This window comes from Aquarana catesbeiana, linkage group LG01 (genome assembly GCF_042186555.1).
Source record: "Aquarana catesbeiana isolate 2022-GZ linkage group LG01, ASM4218655v1, whole genome shotgun sequence".
Classification (NCBI taxonomy): Eukaryota; Metazoa; Chordata; class Amphibia; order Anura; family Ranidae; genus Aquarana; species Aquarana catesbeiana.
Window position 1 is genome coordinate 270,036,263 of NC_133324.1, and position 17,101 is coordinate 270,053,363.

Consider the following 17,101-nt stretch of genomic DNA (forward strand, 5'->3'; position numbering starts at 1 on the left):
AAGGCATACCAACTCAATAGCCCAGCAAAATCATCCCCTCTTATCTTTAGGTCCTTAGGAAAGGAGCATCATAAAAAGCTGCTTGAGTCTGGAAGCCAGGGAAGTTTCTATGGCAACAGCCTGAGCCAGTCACAGCATCATATAATGTTCTACACAGTTGAGCCTCACAATTTGGCGCATTTTGATTGGGTATGGTATTAATTAATTAGCCACAACTGCCAATGAGAAATCTTTGTCATCTGCCATTAGGGCAAACCAGTGTCCATAATCTAAAATGGGACAAGCTACAGATTTTTTTTCTACTGCAAAGGCAAGACCTAGAATTATTATTTTTCCTTCATAAATGTGAATCCTAAATCATGTTGGCCTTTCTGTTTAGGTCTCTTTTTGTACAGACTTGTAAATATTTTTTTGCCTCTGTGTAATTGTTCCCTTAATCTTTGCAGTGTTGCAACCCTTGGTAAAATCCATACATGGCCCCGCATAATGGCTTTAAGACGAGAGGAAAAAAAAAAAAAAAGATTTTTTTTTTTTTTTATCTGTTTCATGACCCAGCTTAAGAGCTGCCTGTGTTTTAATGGATTTTCTCCCTCACTCAATTGAATGGATTGTCCCTCATTATCATTTAAATAGAAGCCTCAGTCCCTGTGAACATGGAAAATTTGAATGCGGTTGTAAAGCTGTGATAATGTGAAATATTCTGAAGGTGAAGGGAGGGTGGGGGATGGATGGAGAGAGGGAGGGAGCGGAAAGGGAAAAGAGAAATAACTCAATGTAATTGTCGTAGGTTCTTGATCTCCCTAACACCACCCACTACATGATGGGAAAATAGACTAATAATTGTCTCCCTGGCCTTGCCAAACCAGCTGCCCTAGTTAGCTGGAGCTAACACTCTAATTGTCAAGTATGACCCCCCCAGATGAATGAAGATATATTCAGGGCACAGCAAGGGCTAAACATGAGTGATACCAAGAGGCAAAGATTAAATTGGCAATTATTGGCTTAGCAGGAAAGGTTGGCAGGTGCACCGTGCGCCTCTGACTCACCAGGGAAAAATAGGAAATGCAGCTGCATTATTCACACGTATGCTGAGCTTAACTCTGTCACTGCTGTAGACCACTGCAGTCTTTTTCCTCAATTTCTACATGTAGGTTTGTTCTGATACATATAGTGCTTGTATTATTTTATCAAATTACCTTGGTTTCTCCTTAAATGATGAAATTGCTTCTCTGGCATATCAAAGTAAAGCTATAGATTGATATATATTGCTTGATTGCTGCCTGATAATTCAAGTTTACTTCCATAGGTAGGCATTCTCTGAGTTTGTTCAATAATATTTCGTCTTTCTGGGTAGAACTCATACTACACTAGCAATCCCAAAATGTCATATTGTCAGATTTTTGAATATAGTATTATGCACGCAGGCCACAAAATAGGAATGACACTACTTAGACTACATACATCTAATGTAATTCCCCCTTACCCATGAATAATGCTATTCCTATATGAAATGCACCCCTAGACATGGCCACAGATCTCACCAGTAACCCCTAATTGTGGGTATATAGTTTCTAAACAATTGTATTGTATTTTTTAAAAAAATTAAAAAATGCTAATCTTTTTTATAGATGATCTCTTATTATTCCAGTCATTGTTATGTTATGCGTTAAGAAAATGACAGCTACCATTGAACCTATTAGATATGTCCCTGAGGTTCATGAACTACTTAATTGAGAACCAGTCAACTGCCAAATGTGGACTGCTGATGGGTCTACAGGTACAGTTGCTGCCAATATGTATTTATCCCTCCTGACAAGACATAAAATGATATATAAATAATACGATTCTGTTAATTCTGACGCAGAATGCCTGTGATAACATTCTGATCATACCTTTGTATGGACATTTTTTTTTAGATTTGGTCTTAATATAAGGTCAAGTTGTTTCATGTGGACCAATTTTACTGTACGTGGCCAGGTGCAGGATATGTTTAAAGTATCCAAATCCAATAACCAAAAATGTAATCTATTGCAGTTGGCCAGTCCTGAAAGTGACAATAAAGTCTGGTTTTAAAAAATAATCTATTTTCTATTGCTCTCAGCCTACTCCAAATCTCCAAAGTCTTATTTGCTGCTGTGATCCAACTTTCTGTTAGAGGGTGGCTGCATTTGTTCTCCATGGTTCCACTGTATTCCACCCTCTCTTGCTTGCTCCCAAAATGGACTAGGGACTATTTGTAGCATGCAAATGGCAGTGCACTGCTTGTTCATGAGCTCATGGGATTATCCTTTATTTTACACCTGGTGCATCTGGACAGTAACAAACTCCTTGTCTTAGGGTAGCTCCACTTTGTAGAGGAGCAGTTAGGACACACTTGGACAGCAGGATTGTCAGCCTGTGGGGAGTTTAGTGGTGGATGCACTAGCAAATTTAGATAAATTTACTAACAAATTAAAGCTGAACTCTAGCTAACACTTTCAGGAGTTACAACAACAGGTTTTATTCTTCTGGGATAAAGTTTTACAAAAAAGAATAAAAAAAGGACCATTGTAAGTACCACTCTCAGTGTTGTCTATGGTTTATCTCAACCCTTCAACAGAACAATGTAGGCACAACACCAGGGCATACACAAAACAATTGTTTTCTACGTGTTCTGTTCACAGCACAATGCTGCCTTGAGGTGGGTTCCGGTGCTTTGTGTTTAAAATGCAGACGTGCTCCATTTTTCTGGCAATGCACCATAGCTCACCAGACATCACCATTGGTCAACGCGCCACAGCTTTGCTGCAATGCAAAGAAATTTGTAATATGTAATTTCAATAAAGTTGAAAAAAGGGTAAACGGTGCCTTGCATTGTAAAACCCATCTGTACACATCCGACACCAACCCACGCGCCTAAACAGATCATTTTAATATGTGGGTGGGTGTCAATAAGCCCTTAAATCAGTTTAATAAATTTCAGGTAAATCAAATAAAAGGTGTACCATGTCTTCTAGTTTGTTTTCTTTAGAAGTCAGCTGCAGGCTGAGTACAAAAGCCTGTCCGCTGCGCGCATGCTAAAAAGAAATACCCTTGCACAGTGGTCTCTGCAGAGCATGAGCTTTGCTGACTGCAGACCTATAGGTCTGACTTGACTCGCCAGGCTGTGGCTGCTTTTTTGATGTACCTGTAATGTATTTAGTTGATGCAAAGTGAAAGTTTATTTCTGCTTTAAGAAATGTTACCAAGTGATACTTACAGTGGAAAAGGCATCTTAATGTTAATCCATTGATGTGTTTTTTTAAAGTGTGGGACTTGATATGGTGCTTGTCCTCCTGCCTGTGATTCTTGGGAAGGGTTATGCATAGATTTACCATGGAGAATGCTAATTTTAAAAACAACTGCATATAGCAAGTTGTTGGGGACCATGATGATTTAACCAGTGAACTGGAGTAGTCATGTAGTGGCGGACAGAAATTCAGCCCTGTAAATTGGGTGATACTGCTGCGTACAGAGGAAATGGACACTGGCAAACAAAAGAGCTGTTGTCCAACCAGATAAAACCCTTACTACTCCCATAATGCTTCAGTTTTTTTGTTAGCATCCTAGGAGGATATTTTTTCGTGTAACAAACATTTTAAACATTTTTATTAGCCATTATATATTTTTTTTTTTTCTTAAAATCTTTTTACTGCATTCAAAACTTTGTCTGCATTCTGTTGAGCTCATCTCTTTATGTTGCTATTCGGATATATGTTTCCTCAACTATAGTTTTGAATTCCATACCTAGGAACCCGCTGGACTGAAGATTGTGGGGTTAGTCTGGAATGTGACCAAAAGTATTGCAGGAGCAAAATCTGTATAGAGGAGTTTAAGCCTGGGCAAAACGCCACCTTCCAGTTTTGCCTGCCCTTCACATACCAGATATGGACAATTGACAGGTAGACTACCTCAGCCAGAAATTGCACCCAGAAGTGTAATACTACAATCTGCTCAAACTTCTGGCAGAAACCCTGTGGTACCACCCAGTTTCACAGTTGCTGGCTTTTACATTATGGCTGTTGAAGCCCTGGTCTTCTAAGACAGGGGTCTCTGATTTGTAAATTCCCACATTGTTTTAAACAAGGAAGTCTACCTCATGCAAGGTCTACCATTGCACATGGAAGGCTTATTTTGCTTTGTGCAAGGAAAGAAACATTTATACCCAGAGTACCACGAAAGAGCATGTTTCAGCTCTTGCAATCCTACTCCAGAGAGTTCTAGGTCTCATTCTTTGGTTAAGACTTTTGTTTAGGATGTATTTCATGAAGTTTCTCCTGTTCAGCCATCTCTGACTCCATGAGATTTAAATCCAACTTTCTCAGCCCATCAAAAATTTAGCTGTCTTTCCCACCCACAACAATACTTTTCCTTATTGCTATCACCTATTTGAGGTGCGTGTCGTTCTAAGCTGACAGTCTTATCCTATATAGAACCTTACTTAAGCCGGGTACACATGGAACGAATGTCAGAAGACAATTGCCGGTTCAAAAAGAAAAACAGCTGACATTCAGCTCATGTGTATGTCGGTCTGTCGGATGTGCACACTGGAAAACCAGGAGCCGACCGACTACCGATCAGCGCTCTCAGCCGGGCCGTCCCTCTATCAGAACACAATAGCTCAGCAGGGGAGATCGCTATACTAACTTTGCATAGTTTATTGCAAATTTTTTTTACCAAAAATATGTAGAAGAATACATATCGGCTTAAACTGAGGAGGAAATTTATATTTTTATATTTTTTTGGGATATTTATTTTAGCAAAAAGTTAAAAATATTGCTTTTTTTTCAAAGTGGTCGCTCTTTTTTTTGTTTATAGCGCAAAAAAATAAAAACCGCAGAGGTGATCAAATACCATAAAAAGCAAGCTCTATTTGTGGGGAAAAAAAGGACGTCAATTTTGTTTGTATGCAACGTCGCAGAACCGCTCAATTGTCAGTTAAAGCGACGCAGTGCCGTATCGAAAAAAAAATGCTCTGGTCAGAAAGGGGGTAAATCCTTCTGGGGCTGAAGTGATTAAACATCTCTGGAGAGACCTAAAAATGGCTGTCCACTGACGATCCCCATCCAACCTGACTGAGCGTGAGAGGATTTGCAAAGCAGAATAGCAGAAATTCCCTCAATCTAGGTGCACAAAGCTTGTTACGTCATACCCAAAAAGACTTGAGGCTGTAATTACTGCCAAAGGTGCTTCACCAAAGTACTGAGTAAAGGGTCTGACTACTTGTGATATTTCATTTTTTTTCTTTTTAATACATTCAGACATCTCCAAAATTCTGTTTTTCATTTTTGTCAATGCGGGTACTGAGTGTGGATTAATGAGAAAAAAAATGAATTTAAACAACTGTAGTATCAGACTGCAACATAAGAAACTTGAAAAAGTGAAGGGGTCTGAATACTTTATGAATGCATGGTGGTTATTTGTGTACCTTCCAAGTCAAACTGTGTAAAAACAACTAATTACAGAGCTGAAATGCCTATGTGGGAGCTGTCTCACCTAACAAAAATTTAACTCAATTTTCTAATCCGGGAATCCCTGCCAGACACTATATGATTGCCTGATCTTTTACTTTTCTTAATTTCAGTTAAAGCAATACAGCTTGGCCAAGACCGTTATTGGACAGTTGAGGAATACAAGCTTAAGGAATACCAGCTCTGTGATCTCTCCTCCAATCTGCAAACACAGGACTGGACCATGCAGTAAAGTCTGATTGGCTTATGGTTCTGTCCCTTCTTTGCTCAATATGAATGCTGATGTGCAAGGGATCATAGGAGGCTAGTAAAAAAGATTCAAAAGTGCTAACTCTGTATTTAATATATTAATTAATTTAACACTAGCATTGTATACATGCCTACTCAGAAAACTGTAACTGAATGATATAATGTACATACAGATATTATCCCTTGCATCCATTTGTTTCTGTTTATTGAAACAGACAACACGGTGATATATAACTAATAAATTTCTAGGGCAGCTTATTGTGGTGAGAAGTGGTACTACCTGCAGCACAACTTTGGTTTTTGAAGGTAAATGGAGAAAGAAATTGTTCAGGGTTGGGAAAAAAATTCTATACCTTGTTGATCGTCCTCTTTTTCCTCCACAGAGCTCAGCTCAATCACTTTCAGGACACGGCTACTCAGTAAGTCATTTTTCTCCTTGCATTTCCTGTTGCTCAATAAATGACATCTGTGCTGTTAAAACCAAGGAGCTATTCTTGTGTGATTGGTCCAACTACCAGCAGGAAAGAATGTTCATGAGTGATAAATAGGCATTTCTAAGCAATGGAGTTATAAATGTAAATTAATATTCAATCACTTTTTTTTGCAAACCAAAAATAAGACTTATAAACATTTGAGGTTGTTTGTGAAGCTAAAACATATCCTCAAAAAAAAAAAGTATAACCTATTCAGGTATTGCATATATTCTGTCTAGTACAGTTTTTATGAAACATTCGGAAAATAGAGGTTGTAGTAATACAAGTAAATGCTTCTGCATGCTTTTAAAGGCTAAGCTCACCTTTAAAAAAAAAAAAAAAATGCACCTTTTTTTTCAGGTTAAAAAAAATTAGCATTTATTATTTTTTTCTTGGAAGCCTGTAGAGCATTGCACCCATGATCAGCAGATCACAGGTGCAATGCCAGGCTCCTGTAGACTCCTCCTACAGCTTTCTGCCCATACCTGTGTACACTCTTTCTGTTCAAAAGCTGGAGGAAGTATCTGTGAACTACGAGAGTGCTCATTGAGAACTGCAAGCTGTCTGCCTTGGTGGAAGACAGAACTTAGTTTATACATTCACAGTTTCCTGTGATTGAATGATGCAGCTGTATGGGCGGAGCTCCGCAGCTACGTTTTTTAAAAAATGTGACAGCAGGTTCTGAGGGAAGGGGGATCGAGGATCGGGGCTATAGAGCTGGAGGTACTGGAACATGTTGCAAGTGTAACATGCCCCAAAAGGTGAACTTAATCTTTAAATGAGTATTTGCATTGCCAATGTAGGGCAGGGCACATGTTCACTTTAAAGCCCAACTCCGGGCAAATTTTTTCTCTCCCCGTGCAGTGGGGCTGTGCCCACACTGCATTGGTTAACTGCTTATTTTGTCTAGGGGTAACCACAGAGCCTATACTCACTCTATCTTTTGATCCCCTGGAAAACGTCGCTCCACCATGTCCAGCAGTTGACTGTTCCTGACATCTTCACCTCTAGAGCCGGTCTATGGACTTGATGACATCAGGAACAGACCGCAGGGGAGCAGGAGACACAGGGACCAGTATTGCACTAGGAGAATTTGAGGATTAGGTGAGTATATCTTGGCTCTCCAATTCCCTATACAAAAATGAGCAGTTAACCCATGCAGTGTGGGTAAAGCCCCACTGCATGGGGGAAAAAAAATTGGCTTGATGTTCAGCTTTAAATCTAAGCATGTTATACTTACCTTTCCTTTGCTCTCCGTTGCTCCCTATGTTATCTCTAAGGCCTCGTGTACACTGCTGCTGGTAAACAAACGTTTAGGAGCAGTTGGGCAGTTTTTTCAGCTGCCCCTAAACTCTCCTTTATGTTATCTTATCAGTACATGGGTACAGGGTCGTTTTTTTTTTTTTTTTTTTATAGTCGTTTCTAGGCAGTTGAGTTTAGAAGCCTTTTTTGGAATGCAAAAAAAATGGGTTCAGACGGATGTTCAGAGGCATTTGAAACGCCAAATGCTTGTAAACGCTGCTAAATGTGGTAACTTGCATTTAGCAGTGTTTCGTTTACAGTTGTTTTTCATTTTAACATTTCATGTGCCTTTTTTTTTTTTTTTTTTTTTTTTTTTTTACAAATGCTTCTAGATGCAAAGGCGGCATGTAAACATGGCTAAACGAATGTTTTTAGACGCCAGTTTCTAGCTGTCAAGTTAAATCGTTCAGGAGAGGTTAAACAACGTCCCGTGTACATGAAGCCCAAGTCAATCCTAATTGGAATTTATACAGGGCTGAGGACTCTTCTTACCTACCACCTGTGGCAGCACTGGTGCCTAAGTGGCTCGTTTCCAAACTCCAGTGCTGTCTTGTGTGAAGGAGAGTAAAATGCTCCCCTCCACAAAGCAATTCTTATCCCATCTAGCACTGAATGGAGCAGCTGGGCAATAAAAGGAAAGTTGGGTATAAGGCTTCATGTACACGGGACGTTTTTGCAACCTCTCCTGAACGATTTAACTTGACAGATAATAAACCACGTTTAAAACTCCTGTTTTGCCACGCTTACATGCCGAGTTTAGCAGCGTTTTGCCACGTTTTAAAATATATATATATATTTTTTTCAAAATAGCCAAAAATAAAAAAATGCCTGTAAATTGAATGCGAGTTACCGCGTTTATCTGCGTTTAGAAGCGTTTGGCGCTTGAAATGCCTCTAAACTCAGCTTTTGAACCCATTTTTTGCATTCCAAAAAAAGCCTCTAAACTCAACTGCCTAGAAACGACTGTAAACGACCCTGTGTACATGTACTGATAAGATAACATAGAGCAGAGTTCAGGAGCAGTTGAAAAAAATGCCCAACTGTTTAGCAGCAGCAAGTGTACATGAGGCCTAAGCAGTTCCATTTGCCCTGCAGGGAAAACTACAAATTAATTTTAACTTGATCAAAATGGATAAAATGCAGTTAAAAAATTATGCATGATGTCTGCATTTATTTAAATGTTTACTTGAAAACTTAAGTAGACTAGCATTGTTCTTATTTTGATGTTGCTGTTTACTAGGAATGAACCTATTTTTTGCAGTTTGTTTACCTGCAGTACATCATCTGTTAAGGTGTAAACTGTATTTGTTTGCTGAGTATGTCAGATGGTTCTTTTTGTAGCATAATGCTGATGCTAATTGTGGATATGCCTGTCTATCATAGTGTTAGTAATAGTTAGTGGCCCACTTCTAAAGAATGTCTCAAGCCAAAGTAAGGACTTCCATGTTGGGTGAATGATGGCGGCTTTGTGTAAAACTCTGGCTAACGTGTGTGAGGATCCAGTGCTGTACAACGCCTTTGGTGATCTGATTCTTTTATTTTTCAACTACTACCTAGTGTTTCCTAATTGAGTTTAATAAGTAATCATTCCAAATGCAAACAAGAGATTCTTGGCTCTGGCATCTCAGTACCGACTTAGTTTAGCTTTGCGACAGGGTGGCTTTTGGCATCAATCCTGGCACAGATTTATGCTTTCAATGACTATAAACAAAGTATGCATTAGAAGGGGTTTACAAGCTGACCATAGATTAGTAGATTTTTGCATGAACACTCGAATGAACATTCATACAAATATTCTAATCAGAACGCTCCATGACATGAAAAATGTTGTTAGAAAGTAATTTAAGAAAGTTTGCTTTTTAATATTCAAATTTGGATTGAATGAACTTTCCCAAATGAAAGCGACATTCACTACCAGAAATTTGTTTGAAAAAAAATTTCCGACCTGCACCTTTGTATTTTCTCGTCAATGCCATTGAAAACGGACATCAGTTTGACCTTACTAATGATTAGAAAATTGAACGAATGATCTTAAAATGAAAATTGTCTAACTAAATTCTGCTAGTGTTAGGGATTAATTAGATTAAGGGTAAATTGAGGTTTCATTTCATGGACTAATAAAGTGTACTTTGGCAAAATAACTTTTGTATGCACTGTATTATTCACAACGGATGTATTCTTTTTGTTGTGGGAAGAATAAGCTTATTTGAAATTAAATCCACTGTGTTAGGTTACATTTTATGGTTGAGTGTTAGGTTACTGTTAGGGTTATGTGATAAAGGCAAGTTAAGGGTTCATTTCTGGGTTAGGTTAAATATAATTGAAGGGTTAAGTTTTAGTGCTTGGATAAAAGAAGGGATAAGTGTGAGTGGGTAGGTTAGGGTCAGGTTAAAGTGACCCTGTCACCATAGGGTCACTTGTATACTTGGTATACCTATTAACATAAGAGTGAATATAATTACCTTTCTGGTGGCTCATATCTTGATATGCACTGCTTTGCTGCATCTTGGCCTCTGCAAGTTTTCAACCTGTTGAATATAGGTTTCCCTCCTACATGTTATGCTTCTTCCCACTGTCTCATACGTCCTGTAGTGAGATACAAGCTGGAGTGGGAAACCACAGCGTATGGCTGCGAAGCAGGTGTTCCCACACCCAGAGGTGTGAAATATTTGCTGAAACAACAAAATGGCAGCTTTTCGTAACGCTGGTTGCCAGAAACTGAAGTATGTTGCCTCTTCTTTTAGCAGATATGCTTTTGTATACAAGTGACCCTATGGTCACTTTAAGGTTAATGATTGGGGGAGTGGGGTTTATACTTGGTTTTATAGTCAAACAGCCTGTGCAAAAGACTACCAGCATCAGGTTCTTGGTACCAAAAACAAGGCTATAGTCTAAAACAACAGCACAGTCTGCAGTGAGCAGAAGGCTACTAGGGTAAATTCAGGATGTTGGAGTTTCATGCTGGGCCACATATTGTAGAGAAATGTATTTTTAGCATAACCTACTCCATTTACCTGATCCACAACCAAAAACGCTATTTTGGGTGGGAAATGATTTGGTCTCCACTGAGAAAAAAACATTTTTATGCCATCCTACACATCCACATCTCTTGTTGTGATGTATATTGTTTCCTTACAAGTGCTTTTATTATCCTTAGTCAGTAGGAGCCTTTCATTCTTTCCAGCTTCGTGCAGCAGGATCTGCTGTTGGCCTGATTTTCACATGGTAGCAGTGGGCTTGACATCTGATAGGCTTTAGTATAGCGAAAAGGCCCCAAATCAGGGACTAATGAGAAGCTGAAACTCGGAGATAGATCAAGCAGTGTGATGTGGAAGAAAAGATTCTTCCTTGACAATTGTTCCTCTGCTTATACATGAGAGTTTCAAAGCAAACCTGTATCCCTCACTGCTCATCAGTGGTACAGGGCTTTCGTATGGCAAAACCTTGAAGAGGAAGGGAGATCTAAGAGAACAAAAGAGAAAGAGAGAGAAGCAGAACAGCATAATGAATCCTGTACATCTATCTGTTGTTTGTAGTTATTTTAATGGTCACATGTTTTTCATTTCTTTAATGAAAAGAAAGGGCTTCAAAATGTAGATGCTTTAAAACTGGAATGCTTTACTAACCCTTTAGTTCCTGCAGTAGTTTCCAACATTGTTCTTTATTTTTTATTCCTAAAGTTCTTTTTACTTGCAGCTTTTTTAATACACATTAGTAGTTACTTTTTCCATATTAATAAAAAGTTAAATTTATTAAAGGCTTGTTATATTATATAGCACATTCTAGCAGTAAATATAAGTTCAATAAATGTAAAGCACAACTCAGTTAAAGGACATAATCTGATTCTGACCCCCACCCACCCATTTTGTAGGGTTTCCTTTTTTAAAAAGCACCCAGAAAAACTGTCACATCCCCTGCGTCACCTCTTCCAGTTATGGCAGCCAATGACCTGGAATTTTTTTTCTGAAATTATGGAATTATGATGGAAGGCTTTACACTGTAAAAAAAAATGGCAACCAATTGCACTAAGGACATCAACTCAGTGTGACCAAATCTAAACCAGGTAATGTAAAATAGCTTCAGCTCTGCTCTCCACCCACAGGAGAAGGACCTACTGTGGATGGATGGATAGCAGATCTAACATTACCTGGTTTAGTTTTGATCACAGTGAGTTGGAGTCTTAAATGCGATTGGTTGCCATATTTCTGTAGCATGCCTGACAAGTGGTTTATACAATCTGCAGTTAATTCTATTTAATTATGGCTGATATCAGCGATAGCAGCATGAGGGTGGTGCATTTTTGTTTAATGTAAGGGCTTCAGTTATGCCTTGGTGTTGGCCTCTTCCTACAGTCAATGGGCAGTGTCTGTGTTACCAGGATGTCATGTGGGGAATGCAGAATTTCATACAGAAGTTCTGTGTGCACGCGATTGGAGTTTGAGGTAAGTGTTCAGGGAGTTAGATGTGTGTGTATATGTATATGTATGTGTGTGTGTGTGTATGTATATATATATATATATATATATATATATATATATATATATTACAGGGAGGTGAGATTGATCATTTGTTTCTTTTTCTCCTTGGTTATTGGACTTTTCACCAATGCAAACTGAGAAAAACATACTTTTAGTAAAGTGGGAAAAGGATAGAAAATCACAATGTTTTTATTCTTTGTGCCTTCCTGTCTTGGCGACATCTGCTAATCGAATTCCTTGTCCTATTGTCACATGAGACAATCTCCCCATTGGGGTCACAGACAATTGAATACCTAAGAGAAATTTTAACTCTCCCCTACTATGATAAACCAGAAGAGATTAAAGCTGGCCATATACCAAGGAAATGGTAGAAAATCGCTAAGTCGATGGCTCTGTCAGCCATCTCTTGCCCAACATCTTCTGACTAAAAAAACGAAGAAACCAAGCTGAATTGTTGCATTAAAAGTGGCTGCGTCCAATAGACTACAACTGCTTTTCTGACCCATAGGGCTGGTCAAAGTAGCCGTAAATTTGTCAATCTGCGCTATATAGCGTAGAAATCTGTTTTTTTTTGTTTTTTTTTGTTTTTTTTTTTAATTTGAAGAACGCTGTTGATCAGCAATTGCTGAAAATGAAAAATGTATTCATCAATGCTTTGAAATTAAACAGTTCATTGTTAATTAGTTCCCAAACCATTTCCCTCACTGAACATAATCTTGCATCCCCTGAATTCCTCTAATACTACTCAGTTAAACACCCCATGCCTATCCCACGTAATTGAAGCTTTCAGCCTAGTCAGTGTTTCTGTCTTAAACAAAGTGATTGATAATCATTCTCATCCATTGAGAGACACAGGAATTTGGACACAGTCTGGTTATGAACAAGCCTTTGTGTGGATACTATTTGAAAATTTTAGATTTTTCTAATTACTGTAAAATCCATTTCTTGGAGTTTATTGAGGGACATAGCGATTTGGATATAGTCAAGATACTGCCAAACAGAAGTATTGTAAACCAGCCTATTATTTATATGTGCATTTATCTTCCTTTGACTTCAGTCAAGATTCTTCGCTATATCGCTGCTTGAGCTGGCCTCTACATAGCAGCTATCCAGATCTGTATTTCGTCAGCCTGACTTTGGAGACTGTATCCAGACCTCGCTGGACGGACTTCGTTGGAGGAATCTAGGTGCTACAGTATTATCGCCTCCAGTAAGAAGTGGTTGTTCTCCATGCAGCAGCAAGAGTTAACTGACCCTGTGCTAGCCTATGCTAAGAGTATTAGCTGCACTCATGTTATCTTTTCAAAGGACTTTGGTTCTCCGCAACCGGTAACATCTGCTCCAAGAGGAGAGGTTTGTGCACCTGGGTGCTCCTCAGATCCTATTCAGTGTTGAGGAGTCATCTTTGAAGGAACCTGTGTGTCCCTGGATTGTCAGCAGATGGATGCCCCTAGCTTCTTGTGGCAGGTATTCTTAGCTGGAGACAGTGTATGTCTAGAGATCTTCATGGGATCTCTTCACTGATTGATCCTCCCTCCTTGGCTAATTAGCAGTCTTCTGGGAAAGGCTCTCCAGATACCCTCCTTTGTCCTGCCCACAATCGGGTAAATGCTCTAGGATAGCGATGTCGAACCTTGGCACCCCAAATATTTTGGAACTACATTTCCCATGGTACTCATGCACGCTGCAGGTAGTTGAGCATCATGGGAATTGTAGTTTTAAAACATCTGGGGTGCCAAGATTCACCATCACTGCTCTAGGATATCTAGTTTAGCTGGGCATACTATATACAACTATACTAACTTATTCAACTATGCAGTGTAAGGGCCTCACTGATTACAAACAAATTGATCGTGTTTAGGTTTGACCTCTTATTATATGGTTTTGGTAAATCCAAAGGAAAATTGTAATAGAAATTTTTTATGATGTGTGGCCACCCCACCCCATCCAACAATCCACAGCTCTTGTTGCTTTGCTGAACCTGGGGAAATCAGAAGAATCCTGGATCTGTTCTCTCACAGCATTCCCCTGCAGGCCCCAATGTCATCTAGGGGTGTCAGAGGGTGTATTTTCTTTGCATCCTCTGCCTGCTGTCACATTGACTTCATGGAATTGACCTTTCAGTTTCCAATGTGCTTAGAGGTCTGTTCATGTGCTTTTGGGTTGTACTTATACCATACGATATCTGGTGTACCTCACTTAGTGAGTTTGGTTGTCTGGCTTACATAGTTTTATCTCCTTGGCCCTAGGGATTAAGATGTTAGGTCTCTGACCTTCCTATGTAGACCAGCTGGTCTTTCATGCCCGGACCTGTTTTTTTTGTATTAGGCTCCCTATGGGACCCATTCTTCCGGAGTTATTCGGGGCTTACTCCCAGTGTTCAGTGTGGAGTAATTTCCTCCTGGCGGTGACCTTCTCCATCCTGGTCTGGAGCATCAGGCCGATCCTCTGTTTTTTCCCTTTGGTCGTGTTGCAAGATTCCCCTACTTGGTAGGGGGCTCACCTCATCTGTTAAATTTCAGAGTGTTAGTAAGGTCGGCTAGTTTTTTTTTTTTGATGTGTTGCCCAAGCATCATTTGGACTGCTTTTGTGATGCCTTGTTGAAATTTATTCAACCGTTCTGTGTAACTATCATTTTAATATTCATGTATTGTCAGGGAGATTTTGCTGTTGATTTAATTGGTTTTGTAAGGAGTAGCAACTTTATGGTTGTGATATAACAATAGTCTTATTTGCGGTTTATGTGTAAACTTTGTTGGAAGGAATTTTGCTGGGTTGTTGCTGCTTCTACTTTTAAGCAGGATTAACTAAACCTGACCACAAGTAAAATGAGTGCTTGGCTATGAGGTAGAATTCTGGACTCTGTAAACACCCTAGTAAGGGTATCTTGCCTTTCTACTCTTTAAATCATCTAAACTCTTGAGAGAGTCTACAGTGACATGTGTATCTCCTGTGATCAGCAGCTAAAGCCACAAAGAAAATGATATCCAGTTGGATCCCATTTCCTTCGTGTGTTACAAATACCTTAAAGAATAAATGTTCTAAGCTGTCTCTTTGAAGCACTGTCACATGGGATAAGCACGATTACCGGATCTTCACATTGTGGAGGGAGAGGAATAAACAGCCGTAAATAATCCGCCACTTGTCTACGGAGATGTGAAAATTGAGTACAGGGGGATTTGGCTTCTGTGCAGATGCTGGAAGGGGAGGGAGGAGAGGTTATGATCTGAGCTGGGATACAGGCTAGAGAGATAACTGGATTTCATTCTGACACATTGATGTACGTGGCAGGATTTTTACTCAAGTTAAGCACCACGCAAAAAAAAAAAAAAAAAAGTTCCTTGCATACTATGTGATTGCACTCATCCTGGAGCTTTCAGTCATGTTAATTGTAGTGTTTGACAATTGGAAGATTATTAACCCACTGTTACTGAACTCTTTTTTTCTTTTTCCGTTTTTTTATGTTGAGCGATAAGAAAATCGAAGGAAATAAAGTCCTCTGTATAAAAGAATTTAAGATGACACTCAAAATACTAATATTAATTTATAACTGAACAGAGATTGAGCTATTCATGTAGTGCTTCTGTGGATCCTATTGTTTCATGCTAATTGCCATTATACCGTATGCCTAAAATGGGCAGTTACCTGTTGTGTGGTTTCTAGGCAGGAAATCCTGTGCATCTGCTACTCATTATAACACCTATATTGTAAATAATTCAGTTCTGCTAAGCTCCTTAAAGTGCATCAATGACCAAAATGTAAAATTACATATTAATTTATACATTGTATCTATATTATTTCTACCCTAGTCTTATTAATCAGAATGATCTTGATGTTTGACAACTTGCTTGTTGAACACATTTACTTCTTTGAATTCTGTGACACATATTTGTTATGCTATGTTAATATTCACTGCTGTGTCACCGAATTCACAGAGCCTGCCTTCTCAATTACAGAGGTGCAAAGAGGAGGAGTTTCAGGAGGTGAAGTCAGCACAGTACAGGAATTGCTGCTTGCAGGCAGCAAGGTATGATGGGATATGCGGTATTTAGAAGGTACACAGTAGAGGAGAAGCTGCAGAGCTTGCAGGGAACATTGTACACACCTGTTCCATAATGATTCCCTTGTGTGCTTTTTACAGCTTAAGCTGACCATACACACCCTAAACACCATGGGCGAATTACCTGCTGCCTGTTATTGAATTCTGAAAGCTAGCTCCAGCAGCTGTCAGAATACCCAAAGGTTGCCTGTGTTTAAATGGATGGAGATACTGTCTAGTTGACAATCCCCCCCCCCCCCCAACTGTTTGAACAAAAGTTGATCGTTCAGTTGGATTTTATCAAACCAGGGGTGCTGACATGGCATGAATCAACCAAAATTTGAGCCATATATGGCAAGCCTTTACTTGTTCACCACTTTGACTCCAGAACAAACAGACCTCTATGGTTGGATGAAACTTTATTTGCATACGTTGCAATAGTTTCTGCCAGCTAGCCACCTAATCCTTAGTGTGACCAACTTTAATCTCACAGTGCTGTCTATATTGTTCAGAAAATATTAACAAATTTGATTCTTTTTAAAGAGATAGACATCTGCCTTTTATTATATTTAACTATATATGCATGTATTTGCAAATGTGTGCAAACTAAACCTCTGTTTTTAACGTGAACTGTTAGAGGGGACAATTCGGTTTGTTGGTGAGTTGAGCTGGGAATTTTTCTTTGCTTTTGTTTAATTACATATATTTTTTTGTTTGTCCTGTAGACAGGGAGTGAAGGGTGCTCTCTCCAAAATGAGGGAAGTACCCGCTTGGGCAAGTGTGGCCAAAAGTGGAAAAAAATGCCCCTTCTATTCATGTTCTTGTGGCAACTATCAGTTTTCCCAGCATTTTTTGTCCTAGTGGTTACCAGGTCAAAAAGAGAGTGTAAATAATGCTTATGGGGACTTTGCATTAAAAACATGACGGGGATCAGAACCCATCACCAATATATCCACAACTAAAAAGAAAAGTTTTGGCTTTAGAAACACTTTAATAAGAAATAGTCACATTATCTGAGTAAGTATATTCCTGGTATAATTGATGGCTTAAACGATCATAGAATAAAACCTA

General features: G+C 39.1%; 1 protein-coding gene across 8 annotated transcripts in view; it reads left to right on the plus strand.

Moving 5' to 3' along the window:
- Positions 1-17,101, plus strand: part of FBRSL1 (fibrosin like 1) — a 754,265-nt gene that overhangs the window by 388,013 nt on the left and 349,151 nt on the right. For 7 of the 8 annotated variants that reach the window (XM_073628367.1, XM_073628336.1, XM_073628382.1 and 4 more), the window contains exon 5: positions 6,122-6,157. The exons of the other annotated variant lie outside the window; for it this stretch is intronic. In XM_073628367.1, the coding sequence (XP_073484468.1) occupies positions 6,122-6,157 (36 nt within the window). The remainder of the gene's footprint in view (positions 1-6,121; positions 6,158-17,101) is intronic. 8 annotated transcript variants of the gene reach the window in all.